This window comes from Bacidia gigantensis, assembly GCF_019456465.1.
Source record: "Bacidia gigantensis strain McMullin 20006 chromosome Unknown contig_156, whole genome shotgun sequence".
Taxonomy (NCBI): domain Eukaryota; kingdom Fungi; phylum Ascomycota; class Lecanoromycetes; order Lecanorales; family Ramalinaceae; genus Bacidia; species Bacidia gigantensis.
The window spans coordinates 36,702-53,656 of NW_025408594.1; the positions used below are offsets into that span (position 1 = coordinate 36,702).

At 50.5% G+C, this 16,955-nt stretch overlaps 4 protein-coding genes across 4 annotated transcripts; all 4 read left to right on the forward strand.

The window, feature by feature from the left end:
- Positions 1–1,622: 1,622 nt before the first annotated feature.
- On the forward strand, positions 1,623–4,945 carry KY384_002317 (uncharacterized protein; the record flags this gene model as incomplete). Its single annotated transcript, XM_044810840.1, has 7 exons — positions 1,623–1,901; positions 2,787–2,883; positions 2,943–3,130; positions 3,182–3,303; positions 3,467–3,678; positions 3,734–4,581; positions 4,907–4,945. 7 exons carry the CDS (start codon positions 1,623–1,625, stop codon positions 4,943–4,945), a joined length of 1,785 nt encoding a protein of 594 aa, XP_044671723.1.
- A 1,626-nt stretch (positions 4,946–6,571) lies between these two features.
- Positions 6,572–7,250, forward strand: KY384_002318 (uncharacterized protein; the record flags this gene model as incomplete). The annotated part of the gene is made up of 2 exons (XM_044810841.1): positions 6,572–7,009; positions 7,158–7,250. The coding sequence occupies 2 exons, from the start codon at positions 6,572–6,574 to the stop codon at positions 7,248–7,250; spliced, it is 531 nt and encodes a 176-aa protein (XP_044671724.1).
- Positions 7,251–10,338: 3,088 nt separating this feature from the next.
- On the forward strand, positions 10,339–11,891 carry KY384_002319 (uncharacterized protein; the record flags this gene model as incomplete). Its single annotated transcript, XM_044810842.1, has 2 exons — positions 10,339–10,801; positions 10,858–11,891. 2 exons carry the CDS (start codon positions 10,339–10,341, stop codon positions 11,889–11,891), a joined length of 1,497 nt encoding a protein of 498 aa, XP_044671725.1.
- A 2,543-nt stretch (positions 11,892–14,434) lies between these two features.
- Positions 14,435–16,804, forward strand: KY384_002320 (uncharacterized protein; the record flags this gene model as incomplete). Its single annotated transcript, XM_044810843.1, has 4 exons — positions 14,435–14,862; positions 14,994–15,767; positions 15,817–16,540; positions 16,772–16,804. 4 exons carry the CDS (start codon positions 14,435–14,437, stop codon positions 16,802–16,804), a joined length of 1,959 nt encoding a protein of 652 aa, XP_044671726.1.
- Positions 16,805–16,955: the final 151 nt, after the last annotated feature.

The window sequence follows — 16,955 nt, forward strand, 5'->3', positions numbered from 1 at the left end:
TACCGCCTACAGGGCAGATCTGTCATCCAATCAAGCCCACTGACTACACATCGTCCCACTCCAGTACTACATCCGTCGTTTGTTTGACGCCTTGAGATGGCCTCGAGCTATTTTGACTCGATCGATCATCTCCACGGGTGGTACACTCTACTGTGCTAGTTCCGGGCTGCATCTGTCCCAAGGCCAAGGGTGTCTTGCTGCCATACTCCATGACATCTGTCGACCGCGGTTGACGACTTCCTCGGCTGTGTTCTTTCAGCGTTTGGGTCATGCTGATCGCAAAAGGCCTCAAGCTTGGGATGCAGGCGGCAATGATGATTACGTTGGCCTCCACACTATCGATTCGCACGTAAATCAGCTTGTGACTTTGTGAAAAACATTCAAGGTACATACACAACCCATATCAGAAGGTCAACGGTGGCGTCTGTCATGAAAGTCAGCAATCTGCATGTCTCATTTGCGGAGACTTTTTCACATACAGGTGAAGTCAGCCAGATTGGCAAGCTCATTCAACTTGGACGTCTTAACGATGGCACAGATTGCGGCACTACAACCAGTCAACACAGAATGCAAAAGGTGCTGAGTCAGAACACACAATAAGGTGGTGCTCATCAGCAAGCACAGACCAAGCTTCTTCTGCGTCCTCAGTTGAAGCTTCCAAAATGCGAAGGCAGGGATGACCGCCAGTAAGACGTCAGTAAAGGCAGAGTATGCTACAACCTCCCGTGAGCAAGCAGAGATACATTGATTGGCACTCCTCTCACCTCCAACAAAGTATGAGTAACCTGTTATGACATCTGGAGAGAGGCACGTAGCCGGAATAGTTGGGTCCCACAAGAAGCGCGATGGGTTGCATTGAGCAAACAACAGTACACATGCTATCCCAGTGATGATGCTCTGGGCAATAGCGACACTGAAGAGGGCCCATTTCTGTAGTCGGGGGAGAGACAATATTCTGTTAAGAAAGATTGCAACCGAGATATTGGGAAGCGAGTATGCCATTATGCCAAATGGATTGGAAATGTAGTTGAGCTTGGTGGCTCTAACTCTTTGATGCGGAGACAGGAATACCGCATGCCGCCCCATCCCCTCCCCTACACTAGCAGATATGATTGAGGTACAGATGATAACCAGAGTCTGGGCGAGCAAGAAATGGTCAGCCGAATCCAATGAATCGATCCAAATGACGAATTGAATAGCTTCAATACCAGAGAGATGACTGTAAACACATCATCCAGGGCAAGTTCTCTCAGTATCCTCGCCCGTGTGAATAACTTGAGGCCAACCACTACAATGGCTATCGCCGTGAAGATCCATGTGATGGCCACCAGCTCAGGGCCTCTGCTATTATCATCAAATGGCACAGCAACGTCCATCTTCAACACTCGAATAAACGATATGGGTGCACTCAAACAAGGCTCCGAAAGACACGCTGTGATGGTTGAGGCTTTGCGAAACGACACACGCACACGAGTCACTCGACACCACAAGAAGAAGCAAACTCAGACGAAAATCCAGCGGCGAGGCACACATGATAAGCATCAGCAAACCGTCACCGCCCTTGCGGTGGACTTATGCAAGGTATCGCATCGGACGTCCAGTCTTTTTGAAGTTATCCTACCATGAGTCTGCGGCTGCTGACTGCGTGTGGACCTGATGCTCGTGTGGTCATGGCGAGGGCAAAAATCCCCACATCCCACATACCAATGGGAATCATGCAGGAGGCTCAGGATCCCGGCGTCGGTGTCCGAGAGGGCGTGGACGATGATTGGTGCGCAAATGGCGCAGATCCTGCGATCTGCGGTCAGCATTACTCCGCTCCCGGTTCCTTTATGCACAACATGGGTAAAGGATTGGCGTTAACGAAGCTGACAGCTGCCATCCCACTTCAATTGGCAAATGTACGATAAGATTGGCGTGGAAAACAGGCAGCTGCATCGATGGAGGCTAGAACCTGTGCCAGGGGGCTGAGATCTGCGTCTCGGCCGGAGGGTCCTCCCTCTAGGCTGCATCCTTCGGATATATAATTTCCTTTGAGGCATACGGATCAAAATAGAAGCATCCTCCGTGTGAGCAGGCTTTCAGGCATAAGACTGACTGAGACGTGAGTTTCATGACAAAACTCAGCCGTCGAACCTCACAGCCATGGACGGCTTCCAGGGGTGGCATTACCATTATGGGTCGTTGACAGACCTTATTGGCTCAAGGTCCATACCCTACGACCCTTGCGTTATCTTTAAACTATCGCCTAGGCCCCAAAAGGCTTGTCGGGCATCGGGCGAGCCACGCTTTCGATCCCCTGGACGTCCCGATCGTTGCACGTGGAAGAAGTCATCGAACGCGAACTGTCATACTCATAATCACGATAAGGCGAAGCAACACAGTCACAACTCCTTCTTGAGCCACCTTCCGGGGGAGCCAACCAGGGTGGAGAACGAATAGGAGCCTATGACATCAGGCGATGGTCAGCTCTATGGCAGTGGCCTTTGCCATACCTACGCCAGGCTGCCTGGAACCATCAGGGGACGGGCTGCCACAGGCCTTTATTCATATAATGGACTCTCAACGTCGGAAGCCGCTTTGCGCTTTCATCAAACTTTTACCGCCAGGAGTGCATTTTCGCTCTCTTCCTTTGAACCCGACGCGTATACAGGAGGCGACCATTTTGATGAGAACCCTCATTTCTCAATATGCTTTCGGCTTACTATGTCTATGCCTGTGCTCTGGCTCCGCTCTTCTTCATCCTCAAGGGCATCTATAACCGGTATTTCCATCCGTTGTCCAAGTTTCCGGGACCCTTCTGGGGAAGCGTGACCGATCTCCATCTCTTCCTCGCCATCAACTCTATTCCCACCAATGGTCTAGCGCTTCATGAGAAATACGGTGCGTGGCCTAAGCTTGGAGTCTTCACCGCTTCAATCATACTAATACTAAGCGTGTAGGGGACATTATTCGCATTGCCCCAAATCTTCTTTCGTTCTCCGATCCAAAACTCTTACCCGAAGTCTACCATACACAAGCAGACAAGACTCCCTTCTACAGCTCATGGCTATTTTCAGACACGGTTGGCATGTTCCAGACATTGGACCATCGCAAACATGCTGCGTTGTTCAAGATCATCAACCCATGTGTAGGTTCACGTACTCTTCAGTTTCCCGAGTTAGCTGACAATGAGTCTTAGTGCTCGTTGAAAGCGTTGAGCAAGTTCGAAGGCAGGATTGATGAGCAAATAGATGGTCTATGCGCTCAGCTTGGACAGAAGTGCAAGACGGGGAAGTCCGTCGATTTTGTGGAATATGTGAGGTGAGTCAGCCGCTCAGCTTACGCTTCTCCTGAAGACGCTTGTGGGGTGCATGGTGAACGTGTTGCGCCCAAGCCGCCATCACAATTCACTCCATCCGAGGTCCCATCTCTTCGTGTATGTTTCTGACAAGTCGGTCAGGTACTGGCTCGCGGATGTATACAGCCACATCGCCTACGGAAAGCCACTCGGCTGCGTCGATCAAGGGCGTGATGTCGGCGGACTCATTGATGCGATCCAATCCATCTACCCGATGGTCGGCACCGTAGCTGTGTTGCCTCAGATATTCATCCCAATCTTCAACAACCGCTTTTGCAGACGATTCATAAATCCGCACCTCAAGCCGTTTAGAGAAATCCAGAAACACTTTGATGTAGGTACAAGTCTCAATCAAGTCTTCACCCAGCCATCTAACATCTGACCGCCATCCAGAATTACGCCCTCCAGACCCAACCCCCCCTAACCGGTACGACTCCAAGCCACCACCTCCGCGCCTCTTCGACCCCCTCCGCTCCAACCCATCCGTATCCCCCGATCTTCTCCGCGCCGAACACATCCTCTTCACCTCAGCGGCGCTCGACGGCCTCGCGGCCTTCATCGCGCCATTCATCCACCACACGACCTCGTCCCCTCGAATCTACCACCTCCTAACCTCGGAAATCTCCCAAGCAGCAAACCTCTCCTCCCCGGTGGCCACCTACGAAGAAACGCTTTCACTCCCCTACTTCTCGGCCTGCGTAGCCGAAACTCTGCGCTTCGAAGCGCCCGCGCAGACGATTCTCCCCCGCTACGTGCCGCAGGGCGGGCTCATGTGGAAAGGGCGCCTGATCCCCTCGGGGACCGAGATGGGCGCTAGTCCGTTCATCATCCACCGCAATCGCGCGGTGTTTGGGGACGATGCGGATTGTTTCCGGCCAGAGCGGTGGTTACTACCCGATGATGACGACGACGACAACACACGACTCGAAAACGCAGCCACCTCACCCAACCCCAACCCCAATTCCCAGAAGAGCGAAACTCGCCGCCAAGCTCTCCACCGGACCAAAACAATGGAAAAGTACGGCATGTGGTGGGGGTACGGCACGCGGGTGTGCGCAGGCAAGAATCTGGCGCAGATGCAGATGCGGAAGGTGTGTTTGGAGGTGCTGAGGCGGTTTGACGTTCGCGCTGTGCTGGATGGGGAAGGGAAGGCGTTTCGCCATGAACGCTGGGCGGTGGGCATGTTTTGGGACCAGAGAATGGTTTTTGAGGAACGGGAGAGGGGGAGGGGGGAGGGGGGAGTAAGGAGCTTCTGTAATTGTGTGTGTGTATTTGCATTATTGGCATTGGGGGGGGGCACGGTTTTTCTTGAAAATTGGGCGGATATGGTGTGGTTTCGGGGAAACGTTTTGAGAGCGCAAGGCAGGCCATCACATCGATGAGTGGACGCCATTAAATGGTGCGTATAGTTTAATCTGCTGGTTGTCATCTAGTCTAGAGGATACAGACTCAGCATCACACGCCTTCCCCTTTTCCCTGTCTCGTTACTTCTGGCTCTCCCATCGAGGATCTCGTCACGGTAATATGATTTTCGTCCTACTTCTTATCGGGCGGCTTTGTGTGTAGATATTCTCCAAAGTCCGTCAAAATGCCGCAGAAGGGTAAAATGATAGAATACCTAACTGCTGTTTGTCGCAGACCCTAAAGTATCACTCTGTGAATGATGCGCTAAATATAACCTAGCGGCAATTCATATCTCCATAACCACCTGATAAGACAAATTATTGATCAAGTGTTCGCTCTTCGCGTTCGCTCCCCAGACCCGTTCTCCCTACCCGCCTCTATCGTCTCTCGTTCATGTGTTGCTCCTGAAAAAAGTGTTGCCCAGGGCCCAATGTAATAGTAGTATATACGCATTCATCCTAATTTTAAGCCAAGTTTTCTCTGCAAAATTGCCTATCTTCGACCTTCCATCGCGCACTTCGCCCCTAGACGCCCGATTTTGGCTCTCTTTCGGTCTGTATGATGTTTGAGTGTTAGACGAAGGGTTGCCGCGAACGTAGTTCGAATATATGTATGCAGATGAGGTTTCAGGTTGCGAGGGGGTTTCAAGTCTTACGAGTTGATTGCCTGGATGATGCATAGGTAATTCTGAATGTGGTTACAGAGCCTGCCTGGGCGCTTCTAAGGCTGCTGTAGGAAAGATGTCATTAAACTGTCGAAAAGATTTTCCGAGATCAGTCAATCCGTTTTAGCCTCATGTACGATGCCATGGTGAATGAAGGCAATCAACGACTTTTCCCGCTTTGTTGCCTCTATGTACCACTTCTTGACTTTCGGTCAAGATTCCTCTCCATCAAAGCTGATGACGAATCGATATATCATGTCGCTGTCTAATTTCCTCTGCAAAACCCACAGCAAGTCCATGGTGTATCGCTCAAGTCTCTTTGGGCTCAGTCACATACCAACATGACTTCAACAAAGCACGTATATGGCCGGTCCGTTCTCGCGCGGCGTTAGGAGGAAAGGCAAGGAAACTGGTTGGCTGACAGACCAAAAGGCGCTTTCAGGAGTACTGGGATCTCTCGTGTCAATCCCAACAACGAAGGCAATTGCAGAAGACTCGCAAAGGATGCTAGAATATTGACCTGAATACTGGTGATAATCCGTGGAGTGAGAATGAAATCCATCCTGGGTGCGGAGACTCGAGTATGAATATATATAGATAGGGAGAGAGAGATGAGGTAATGTTGCAGCGCACAGGGCTTAGGGAGGGACTTGGTCTCTGTAGTGGTTTCTCAGCCCTTGAAGAGGAGAGGAAGTCAGAAGAAGGCCGGGGGCAGAGAGGGTTTATATACCGCAGATAAGACCCTAGTGATTTGAGAATGCCGGGGGGCGATGACGCAACTGAGAGGGTCAGGACTATTCACCTCTGCATAGAGTTATACATCAGACCGGTGGTAAAATGCGTAGTGAGACTTTCCCCCGATATTCGAGCGCTCAAAAGTGAATAAAAGGCAAAATGAACTTTTTAAACCTTTCTCTACGTCCCTATTATACGCGCTACCCAGCCTCGGACTGGCACAAGATCAAACGTCATGACAAACGTCGTGACCTCCGCCAAAATTTCATTCGTCGCACAATACCTGCCTGGACACAACGTACTTCCACCGCCAAAAACGGAAAGCAGCTGCAGCTGCAGCTCTCTTCCCATTCTCTGTTTGCGGGATGTAGTCGCGCATAGAGCGCCGCGGTATGAAATCATCGTCCCAAGTTGCAGCATCGCGGTGAATGACGCGCTGGGCGTCTGCACCGCGCGCTTTTGCGCAGGAGATTGGTGTTGTTGAGGAGGGTGTCGGCCATGGCTTCGCGGACGGAGGAGTCCATGGAGGGGACGCGGAGGCCTTCTTGGGAAATGAGATTGAGGAGAAAACAGGTGGCTTTGAGTTTGGGAATGTCGAGGGTGTGAGTGCGCTTGTCTGTCGCGTCGATAATGGTCTTGAGGACATGGCTCATTTCTGCCCTGATGTCGTTGAGGAGATGATTGTCAGGATGGGCAAATATGTGCAGAAGCATCCAGAACGCGGCTGGGGAGGTGTTCGCGACCGTGGCGATGGTGAGCGCGGTCTCGGATTTGGCGGTGTCGGCAAGGGGTACGCCGTGGCGCTGGTGGGCGAGCAAATTATCTTGCTTGAGCTCCAAGACACTCGAGGCGTGGCCGTTGCGGTAGTATTTATCGAAGCCTGCGGCTAGGGATGAGCGTGCTGCAAGGATTTTGCGTCCGAAGATGGATGGAAGAAGGCCGACTAAGAGAGTGCCGAACTCACGCTGAAATTACCTGGTTGCCGTTGATGAGTCAGTCCGGATATTTTGACAGACAATGTTCAAGAAGGGTGCGTACATGAATGATGCATCGCAAACTTCATGCACTCGGAATGGGTTGCCATCATACAGACACTCTCCGCCGTAGCTTTCACAATTACTCTCGCCAATCACCCCAATAGACCCAATCTCATCACACCGTTCTTTTTCATCTTGTTCGCTAGACTCTCTAGCGACTCACCCACCTCCCTCACCATAATCCTGTTCATCCCATCCAACCCCCTGCCTGGTCTCAATGCCGCCTTCATCGCCGCGTGTGCCTCAAAAGTAGATCCCCACTCACCCGTGTATATTCCTTGTCTGAATGTGGTGCGCCTCAATCGCTGATGCCGCAGACTTTCTGTATGAAGTCCGCAGCCACTGGCGGGAAAGCGAGCGCTCGTGGGAGCTTTTGGACGGCTTGGAATAGGGTAGGAGTGAAGACGATGTAAAGATGTTTGCCGGGGAGACTGACGGTGAAGATGGGCGCGCGAAGACGCTTGCTAGTGGATGCGTAGAAAGGTCAGCAGATGAATAGTGTAGAGAGAAGGCTTGGAAGGTAGGAGTGAGACTGGCACGCTAGGAGAAGTTGCGTACCTCAGGGTTGGGTAATACTCGAAGCCGTGTTGGATGAGGCTAATGATGTGGCCAACGAACGGGATAGGAGTAGGCGCGGCGGAGGAGCACAAGAGTCTTTGGGGGACTTTATCCACGAGGAAAACAGAAATGTCGCTATAATGGGCAGCAGTATGGCTGTAGTTGGTAAGCTGGGAGTCCAGTATGCCATGGTGTCATTGACGCTGGTGTTGGCTTCTTGTAGTTGACCTGTGTCCAAGCGAGAGACTTTTATGCAGATTTACAACTTTATATTCACATCTCGCGACGACAAAGCCTTAACTGCAGCGACAACTTCGTTTGTGGCACCAGGCAGGAATACACCTTTACCAGCGGACCTCCAAGCATTGTCTCCCTTTCGATGGTCAAGGGGGCAGTAAGAGGCATACATTGCTAGGCTCCGCACATGGCTACCTGCGAATGAAAACATCGGTTGCTCGAATTCGTGGTAACAGCGGACAGTGCTCATTCATCGTCATCGTCACAAGAGCAGGCCTTCAAAACGATACTGGAAGTCCTTGCGCGAATCGAGCCCAGTTTCTTGAGCTTTGTCTGGTCTAGCGTGACGTTATTGTGCATCGTGCATGGTATTAAAGTTGTGCAGATCCAGATGGATGAGAGAGGCATAAGATGTATATCGAAGTGTCGGAAAGGTGTCCCGATTAGGCTTAGTCTTGCCCTAGTGGCAAAGGAACAGGGGGTACTTGAGAACATCGACATCTACGACACTTCGTGCAATTGCTTAGTCCAGCATAACTGCAGCAAACATCCTGGCCCTCAAATCTCGACTGGACATGCTTGGGATGAGATGCGTGCTTCCAGGACTCAAAGCCTTCAAGGCGACATAGCTTGTCGAGGCAGAGATCTAGCATCGTGACAGCTTTAGCAATTTCCTTGATCATGCCTGGGAGAAAGAAGAACTCGCGAGGTGATGCCACTATCCTCGTTGACTATTCGTGGAGGTATAGAATATCGATAGACGAAGACTCAAAAGACTGGACCAGATGCTAAAGACACCGCGCTGTATTCCCTCTTGCACTCTTAAGCGAGAAGGTGCAGCGGCATCGAGCTTTCTTGGCAAGAAACAAAAAAAGCTTCTACTATCACCAGCATCAGCCCTGCCATTTCCTCGGATTTTTGAGATTACTTCGTGGAATTGAATTTCTTTCGAGCATCAAGATGACGCACTCGTGATGAGACAAGCGGGATGATAGCTCAGGAGGGGTTGACATAAGTGCCTCAATGGAGTGTGTTCATTGTCTGCCTATTCCTGAACCCGGGAATAGCGCTGGCGAAACCAAGATCGCGCCTTTCTTTTACTAGTCCGAAGCTATCGTTCTGCTTCATGAATCCTTTCAACAGGCTTGCTAGGGGGATTAGTGCAGAATATCATTGAGCCGAGAAACGTGGCCGATGATCAGACAAAAGAAAAAATAAACTGGTGCCTGGCCCCTGCAATGAAGCCTAAACTGGATGCATCCTCAGAGAAAAATGTGATTTCGTTTAGCTGTTCTAGCCGAACTCTTTCAAGCAGGCTGAGAAGGATTCCAGGTCAGCTCGCTTGCGGCGCATAATTTAGGATCCTTCCAAGCAGGCTGGACGTAGGTAAGATTTTGACTGTGGTGCGCAGCCTATAAACTAATGCATTTACATCTAGGATGAGGATCCTTCGCGAGTGGATCCTGTTTCGCAGCACCGCGATTTCATGCACGAATTTGTACGGAGCCAGAGAGCCTTCTACGTCACATTAAGCCTTTTACCGGTGCAGGTACTCTAGGATCTGCCACACAAACCACGAAGACGAAGTCTGACAATAATAGTCCGCGCAACTACCTTTAACCGCTGTCCGGAAGGGAGGCACGCTCTCCCGCCCGTGCCTAAATTGACACATGTCTGTTGCCCAGACACGACGTACCTACAGCCCATTCGATGATGCTATTATCGATCTTGGCAAGACTTTCACCCGATGGATGAATACCATGTCATGTACTGCAAGAGTGGGTATTTCTCCGCAATTTTGATTCACCGCCCACGCATATCGACCTCGCTTGGCCCTGCACTCTGCCGCATGGCCGATGCAAGCCCCACTTCCACCATCCACTCAATCCATCAAATGAGCATGCAGGTCCGGACGTGCAGCTGAGCCAGCACCATTGGAGTCTTTGATCGGCACGCAAAATTCATGAAACAACCACAGGTGACACAGTAGTGGAGGAAGAGTGGGCGTGCAGGCACAAGCGTCTGACCTGAGAACTTAAGTGGGTTCCCGGCTTTCTTTGTCTGCATCGCATGTGACGCCTTATGGTCGTCACGCCGTATGCAACCGCCGCGCGTTGTACAGGCGTTCCTATGACTTATTTACTCGTGCAATGTTTCACGCTTGGGATCCTGTACTTGACTCTGGTGCGTCCATTTAGACTACGACTTAAGCTGAATTCCACAGAGCCTGTGCCTCCCAAGAAATAGTCCAGCGGCACCTTGCCTCGTCAAGCCTCCAGATGTCGGATCCAGTAAGTCCGAACCTCATCCTTTCCATCACCTTGCTCTCGCTCCCAACAAACTCAGCCTCTTACTCCCGTCCAATGACTGACTCAAGATCCGCACAGTGCGCCGCACTTTCCAAAGTGCTTCCTAACGCCGTCATTTTTCCTTCGGATGCATCATACGCCACATTCTCCGGCTCCTACTGGTCAAAGCAGGAGGAATCCGTCAGCCCCAGTTGTGTTGTGCGACCGAACAGCGCCCAGGATGTTTCGACCATTATCAAAACTTTGACACAATGCAACGATGCTAATTCAGACCCATGCTCGTTCGCGATACGAGGGGGCGGTCATACCCCATGGGCCGGTAGCGCGAACATTGAGGGTGGCGTGACTATTGACATGAAGGAGATGAATGAGATCGATGTCAACAAAGACCAGGCAATTGTATCCGTGGGCGCTGGAGCCATATGGGGGGAGGTGTACAAGAAAACGGACTCGCTTGGTCTTTCCGTTGTGGGTGGTCGGGGTGCGAGCATTGGAGTTGGGGGACTTCTCACTGGAGGTGAAGACTGCATGTCCTATGTTGTGCATCGTTCTCGACGCTGAAACTTCGGACAGGTGGTATTTCATACTTCTCCGCTCGTAAAGGGTTTGCATGTGACAATGTCGTCAACTATGAAATTGTCCTTGGGGATGGTCGCATTGTGGACGCAAGTGCTGAATCGAATCCAGATTTATGGCTTGCATTGAAAGGGGGTTCGAACAATTTCGGAGTTGTGACGAGGTTCGATATGCGCGCCTCTGAACAGGGCGATTTCTGGGGTGGATCGATAATCTATGCCGACTCAGTGACGCCTCAGCTTCTCCAATCTTTTGCGACCTTGAATGATGCTCATTCTTTTGACGAATATGCAGCTCTCATTTTCAGCTTCTCTTACACCTCAGCCTATGGCTTCCTGACTGCCGCAAACATTGAATATACTAAAGCCACACCCAATCCGCCAGCCTTTCACGACTTTACCGCTGCTAAACCTCAGCTTATGAACACCATGAGAATCTCCAATCAGACAGACTTTACTACGGAATTTGTCCAAAGCCAGCCTAGTGGCCGTAGGTGTGTAGCGTCTAGCCTTGTTCACAAGAACGGTAACCTGACTTTCGTCCGCAGACAGCTCTATCTTACCTCCACGTTCGGTAACGACTTGTCGTTTCTGAACTTCGTCTACGATCTATTCAAGTCCATGCCATTTGCGCCACTCGGCACCATCCCAAATCTCGCCATATCAGTCACAATTCAGCCAATGCCACCGGCCATAACATCCAGATCGGGTCCCCTGGGCGGTAATTCACTTGGCCTCAATCTTGCCGATGGTAGCCTTGTGCTTTGTCTGCTTTCTGCAACCTGGGACAGTGCCGCTGATGATTATCGCATCAGGAATGTTGTCAATACTTTGCACGATGGGCTTGTCGCAGAGGCACGAAAGCGTTCCTTGCTCAACGATTGGATCTATCTCAATTATGCAGATAAGTCACAAGATCCTATTGCAGGCTATGGCTCAGAAGTGAAGAAAAGACTGAGGGAGACTAGTGCGAAATACGACAGTGACCAGATATTCCAGAAGATGGTTCCAGGTGGTTTCAAATTATCTTGATCAATAGAGAAAGCATCTGTTTTAGAGGGAATAGAAAAGAGTGCAAGATAAAAATTCTCAAACCATCGCCAACCTTTTTGACAAGCTTTTTGCTTAAACGCTACTGTTTGTCTGCCACCTCAGGGCTGATCAATACAAAAATCATTCGGAAAGAATATCTTTTTTGCTCAAACCTCTCGAAAGGAGCCACTCCCCTGAAATGCTCTATCACTTAGCTTAATCCACGGTCTTCCCTCCGTCCATTCATCATTGATCACCGGAAGGTTCTTGATATCAGGCTCACGCGTGTGCAAACGGCTCGATGACGATGTATCTTCCCCCAATACTGGCTTTTGCGACGATTTTGAGGAGCGAAAGATCGATGAAAAATAGTTCGCCAGAACTGAGACCTGAAGTATTCGTTTCGGGGAGTGGCCCCGGAGCAAAGGTGTTATGACTGGCATGCAACTACAGATGATACCGGCGGAAGTCTCTGCAGCACTGGGATTATGGATCAGAGAGAGAACTTTCAGGTGTCTTCTTGTGGTTTTCACCTACCTGAACATGTAGACAGATATGCTGAACCAGGTTTGATCATGAACAGATAGTAGCTTTGTCCTGTATACTAAGCTCCCTAACGAACAGGCGACCGCTCTGGATGTTTAAATTCGTCAGCAAGCCTCTATTAAGATAGACTCGGACCCGAACCAAAAGTTGCTGGTAGAAGACTAGACATACATAATTCCTATCATAAAGACTGCACTAACTCCCATCTTCTTCTGGAGAGAGAGCTGTAACTGGAAGACCGTTCGAATCGGTATCACGAGAAGGTAGATATCGCTGATAGTACCAAATGCTCCCTGGGCGACTGCTAATCGCTCCGTCGAGACGGAGCATTTTTGCTGAAGCTTCAGCCAAGCCGTGCTGTCGCTGGGATGACCAGGCCGTGGCACGCAAAAGACGCAATTAGCGATGATGCTCGCGGTATAGAAGACCGCGCACGTGACGATTCCAGCGTAATTGAGCCAACGTGTGGTCTTGCTCGGTTTGAAGAGTCGGAGGTATAGGAGGAATAAAGAAAACTTTACAAAACAAACGGCTGCTGCATAGAGATTGACCGAAGATATTGTTATCTACGACTCTAGTCAGCCCTTTTCGCATCCTTGATTAGATCAAGGCACTCAACCGCGAAGTAGACTGGTGTTAAATCAACGATCCGCACGTCCCAAATATGCTTCCCTAAACCTCCACCATGTGGACGCATCACTGTTTCATCAGCAAAGGCTGGGCGGCCGGGCGGCTGCGAGTCACGCTTACAGATGAAGGAAAGAATGTCGTGACCCAAGATCAGGGCCTTATATGCCAGCACATCAGCTTAGCCGTCTTCTCGCCGATGAAGTAAGGCGTACAAAGCCCAAAACACAACTCCCTAAATTGTTTGAGCCTTGCAAAATTCGTGCATTCAACAGACCTACAATCTTCAATATACCAGTTGCGCGAGATGGTACTTTTCACGTAGATCCTCAATGCAAGAAAGATCGAACTTATTGCAATACAGACACCCATACCCACATGAGCAGCATATGCGCGAGAGTGTGGGTTTTGGAAATTCGGCTGCACTCCTGCCGGTGGTGTACCAGCGGGCAGATTGGCATACTCAGCCGGGCTGATACCTTGAGCCATCGTGGAGATGAGCGCACTTGAGATTTCTGGAGCTTTGGGCAGTCAAATCAGAAGTCTTAGGGGCTTCAATCAGTAATTGAAGTCGAAGGGATGAACACGAGCCTTAGACAGGCAGAAAGCGGACTTTCAAGGAAGCGCTTCAAAAAAAAGACTTGGCCATTTGCAAAACTGCCCGATAGGTACTGCCTACTCCCTGCACAGATGTGGCACTGAATCCGTGCATATCTCTAGCGTAGGATCATCAGCCCATGCAAGGTTCGTCGTGCGTTGATGCGCATTTGCGAGACGCAGTGAGACCTGTTTTGGGGAAGTGAGCTTGTCGATCCGACCTTCTCTTTTCATGTATCTTACTTAACAAGGCTACGTCGCTTTGTGAAGGGCGTGCCACGGGCACGTCATGCATATGCACCAAGGATTAATAAAGGGGGATCGTCAACCGTCGCGGAAGTGGTACTGATTGGTCTGCACCTTGACCACACAAGTGAATCTTATGTGCCCTGCCACTCTGAGAGACTACCACGATTGGCTCCCGGCGTTTCGTTTCTAAGACATCGAGATGGGCAGTCGTAGAAGCGATCTCTCTCACGGCGGAGGTGGTACTCCGCCCCGTCAAAAGCACAACTACCGGATCGAGAACAACCCGTGAGCGAACACCAGATACAGGCAACAACAACGTCCTGACCACTCCTCAGGTACTCGGTCTTATCAGCCTGGTTTCACGTCAAGAAGCTTGGTAGTTTGGGCACAGCCCGGCCAAGATTTTGTGAGCTATCCTTCAGGATCTCAGCTCGAACTACATAAAGGCGGGTATTTAAACACGCTTGCGCCGGGAGATTGACATGTCACGAAGATGTCTTTGATCTTTACACATCGCACGAATAATGGCTTCCATTCTTACCTATCTCAAAACCTACGCTGGTAAAGACCTGGGCGGTCTCATGGGCGGTCTTGGTGCCAAAGACCTTCCTATCCTCTCGGCAAGCCTGTTCCTGCCTCATGGAGCGGCAAATACTTATACCGTCAACCTTTACCAACTTGTGTGCTTATGTCTCTCGCAGGGAAATGCATTCATAGGACGAGCTTTGAATGGATTGAAGCCAAGCACAGCATTGGAATGGCTGGCTCTTCTGGTCTGCTTGACGATGCTGACCTCTCTGATCACTATATCGATCACGGGAATCCAGTCAGCTTTGGCGGTGTCGAGCTCGAAGAGTGGAAAACGGCCGCCAATGCTTCCTTATTGGATTCCTATCGCTGGCAGCATTTATCCTTTTCTCGGCGACGGTCTATCGTTGATGAGGAGATTCATGTAAGTCGCTATCAACTTTCCTGGATTGTAATTGTCACATTATACCCCCCGCGTGATTTATTTGTACTTGAGACTATATCGATAGATTATAGGATGGGAAGTACTAGAGCTGAAGCTGAATGATTAACCAGGCAAAAGTATGGATACAAAGTGCCAGCTGGACTCAAACTCGGCACCACGACGCTCTATTTCGTCAGCGATCCGCAATTCGCGCCCATCTTTTTCAAACCCAGCCCACAAATGGGTGCTAATCCGGTTCTACTGTACTTCATGCAGAATGTTCTCGGAACACCGCGTCGCGCTCTTCCCTTATATGCTGAAGACAACTCAGGAGGGCACCCGACTCCGTTTCCTGGGAGTTGTGTGGAACCCGAGAATCGCATCAGGTTCCATCACATGCAGGCGGCTCACAAATTCCTCGCTGGGTCTCACAATGGTATTCAGCTTAGCGAACGGTACACAGATATCCTTCGCCGCAATATATCCGCCAACGATACCGTCCAAGACGATTGGATAGACTATCCAGATTTTTATGCCTTCCTTCGAGACATGATGTTCTCAGCATCAACGGAAGCTCTATGTGGCTCAGAAATCCTTCGGCTGATTCCAAACCTAGCCCAAGATTTTTGGACGTACGATGACCATGTGCCGACTTTGATGAAAACGCCATACCGCTGGCTAGCACCTAAAGCGTATAAGGCTCGGGACAAAATGCTCGATGATATCAAACTGTGGCATGAACACGCAAAAGCCCATTCTGATTTCACCAAAATCGATCCGCAAGATCCAGACTGGGAGCCATATTTTGGGACAAAATACGTCAGAGCAAGGCAGAAATTCTTCCATGATATCAAGATGATGGACGCCAATGCACGAGCAGCCGAAGATGTCGGCTTGATCTTCGCGTGAGTACTTCGCTTGTCCTCGACCGTTGTAGATCTAACAAAATCCCAGGGCTTCCGTCAACTCCATCAAAGTAACATTCTGGGTCTTCTTCGAAGTCTTCACACGACCTGCCCTCCTCGCGCGGGTACGAGAGATCGCTCGCCTCATCCATGAATCATCAGAAGGAAAAGAATCGCACACAGTCGCGCGTGGTAATGATCCCTTGCTCCAATCCATCTTCGCCGAGGCGACAAGATTGCGAATCGCTGGCATCATTGGCCGAGAGGTACTTGGGAATGATCTTACTCTTGGAAAATGGAGCATCCCCAAAGGTTCCTTCATTGGTCTTTACTCAAGATCTGCAGGCCTGAATAGCGACGTCTGGAAGACGGGGACGGCTGATGATCCTCATCCAGTGGAGGCCTTCTGGGCGGAAAGATTCCTTGTATATCCCAAAGAGACAAGGCCTAGCGAATCGCGCAGCTCTGATCCCGATGGACTCAAGGACGAACAGCGCCCCCATCCAAAATCCAGGCCATGCACACCCGTTCTTCCAGAAAAATCATCCGCAAAGCCCATCTTCTCAACAAGAGGCCTGAACAACGTCTACGTTCCCTTCAACGGCGGCACGCTGGCTTGCCCAGGTCGACAGTTCGCAAGATACGAAGCCATCAATACGCTCGTGGAGTTCGCGCTGAACTTCGATATCGAGTGCAAAGTTCCAACGACGGGATGGGAGCCGAGGATGAATGGAGGGTTCTTTCCGATGGGGTCGCTGCCCCCGTTGGATGAGGTGCCTTTTCGCATAAGACGGCGCGGGCGCTGCTGAGCAAGATATAGACGATCTTTGGATGGCGAGGAGTGTGGGATCGGGGGATCGGTAGGGTTGGATGTGGTAGAGGATGGAGTTGAGGAGGTAATGTCAGATCGGTCTATGTCATGTCTTTAGTCAAAGTTTTCAGCTCTGATTTACAATATCTCTCCACTAGAAATGGAGTTGGAAGGAACATGAAGTTTTTGAGAGGGCATCATCGAGGCAGCATATGCCAGTGATTAGGATGAGAAAAGCCTTGGATCTCGTTTCAGACACACCATAGATGTCTTCCTCGATCAACCAGAAGCGCAGGCATTGACTTCCCCGCGGAGATTGATATGCGCTAAACCCTAGTCCACAAGCATCATTCACCGAACCAGGCCATGCCACCATC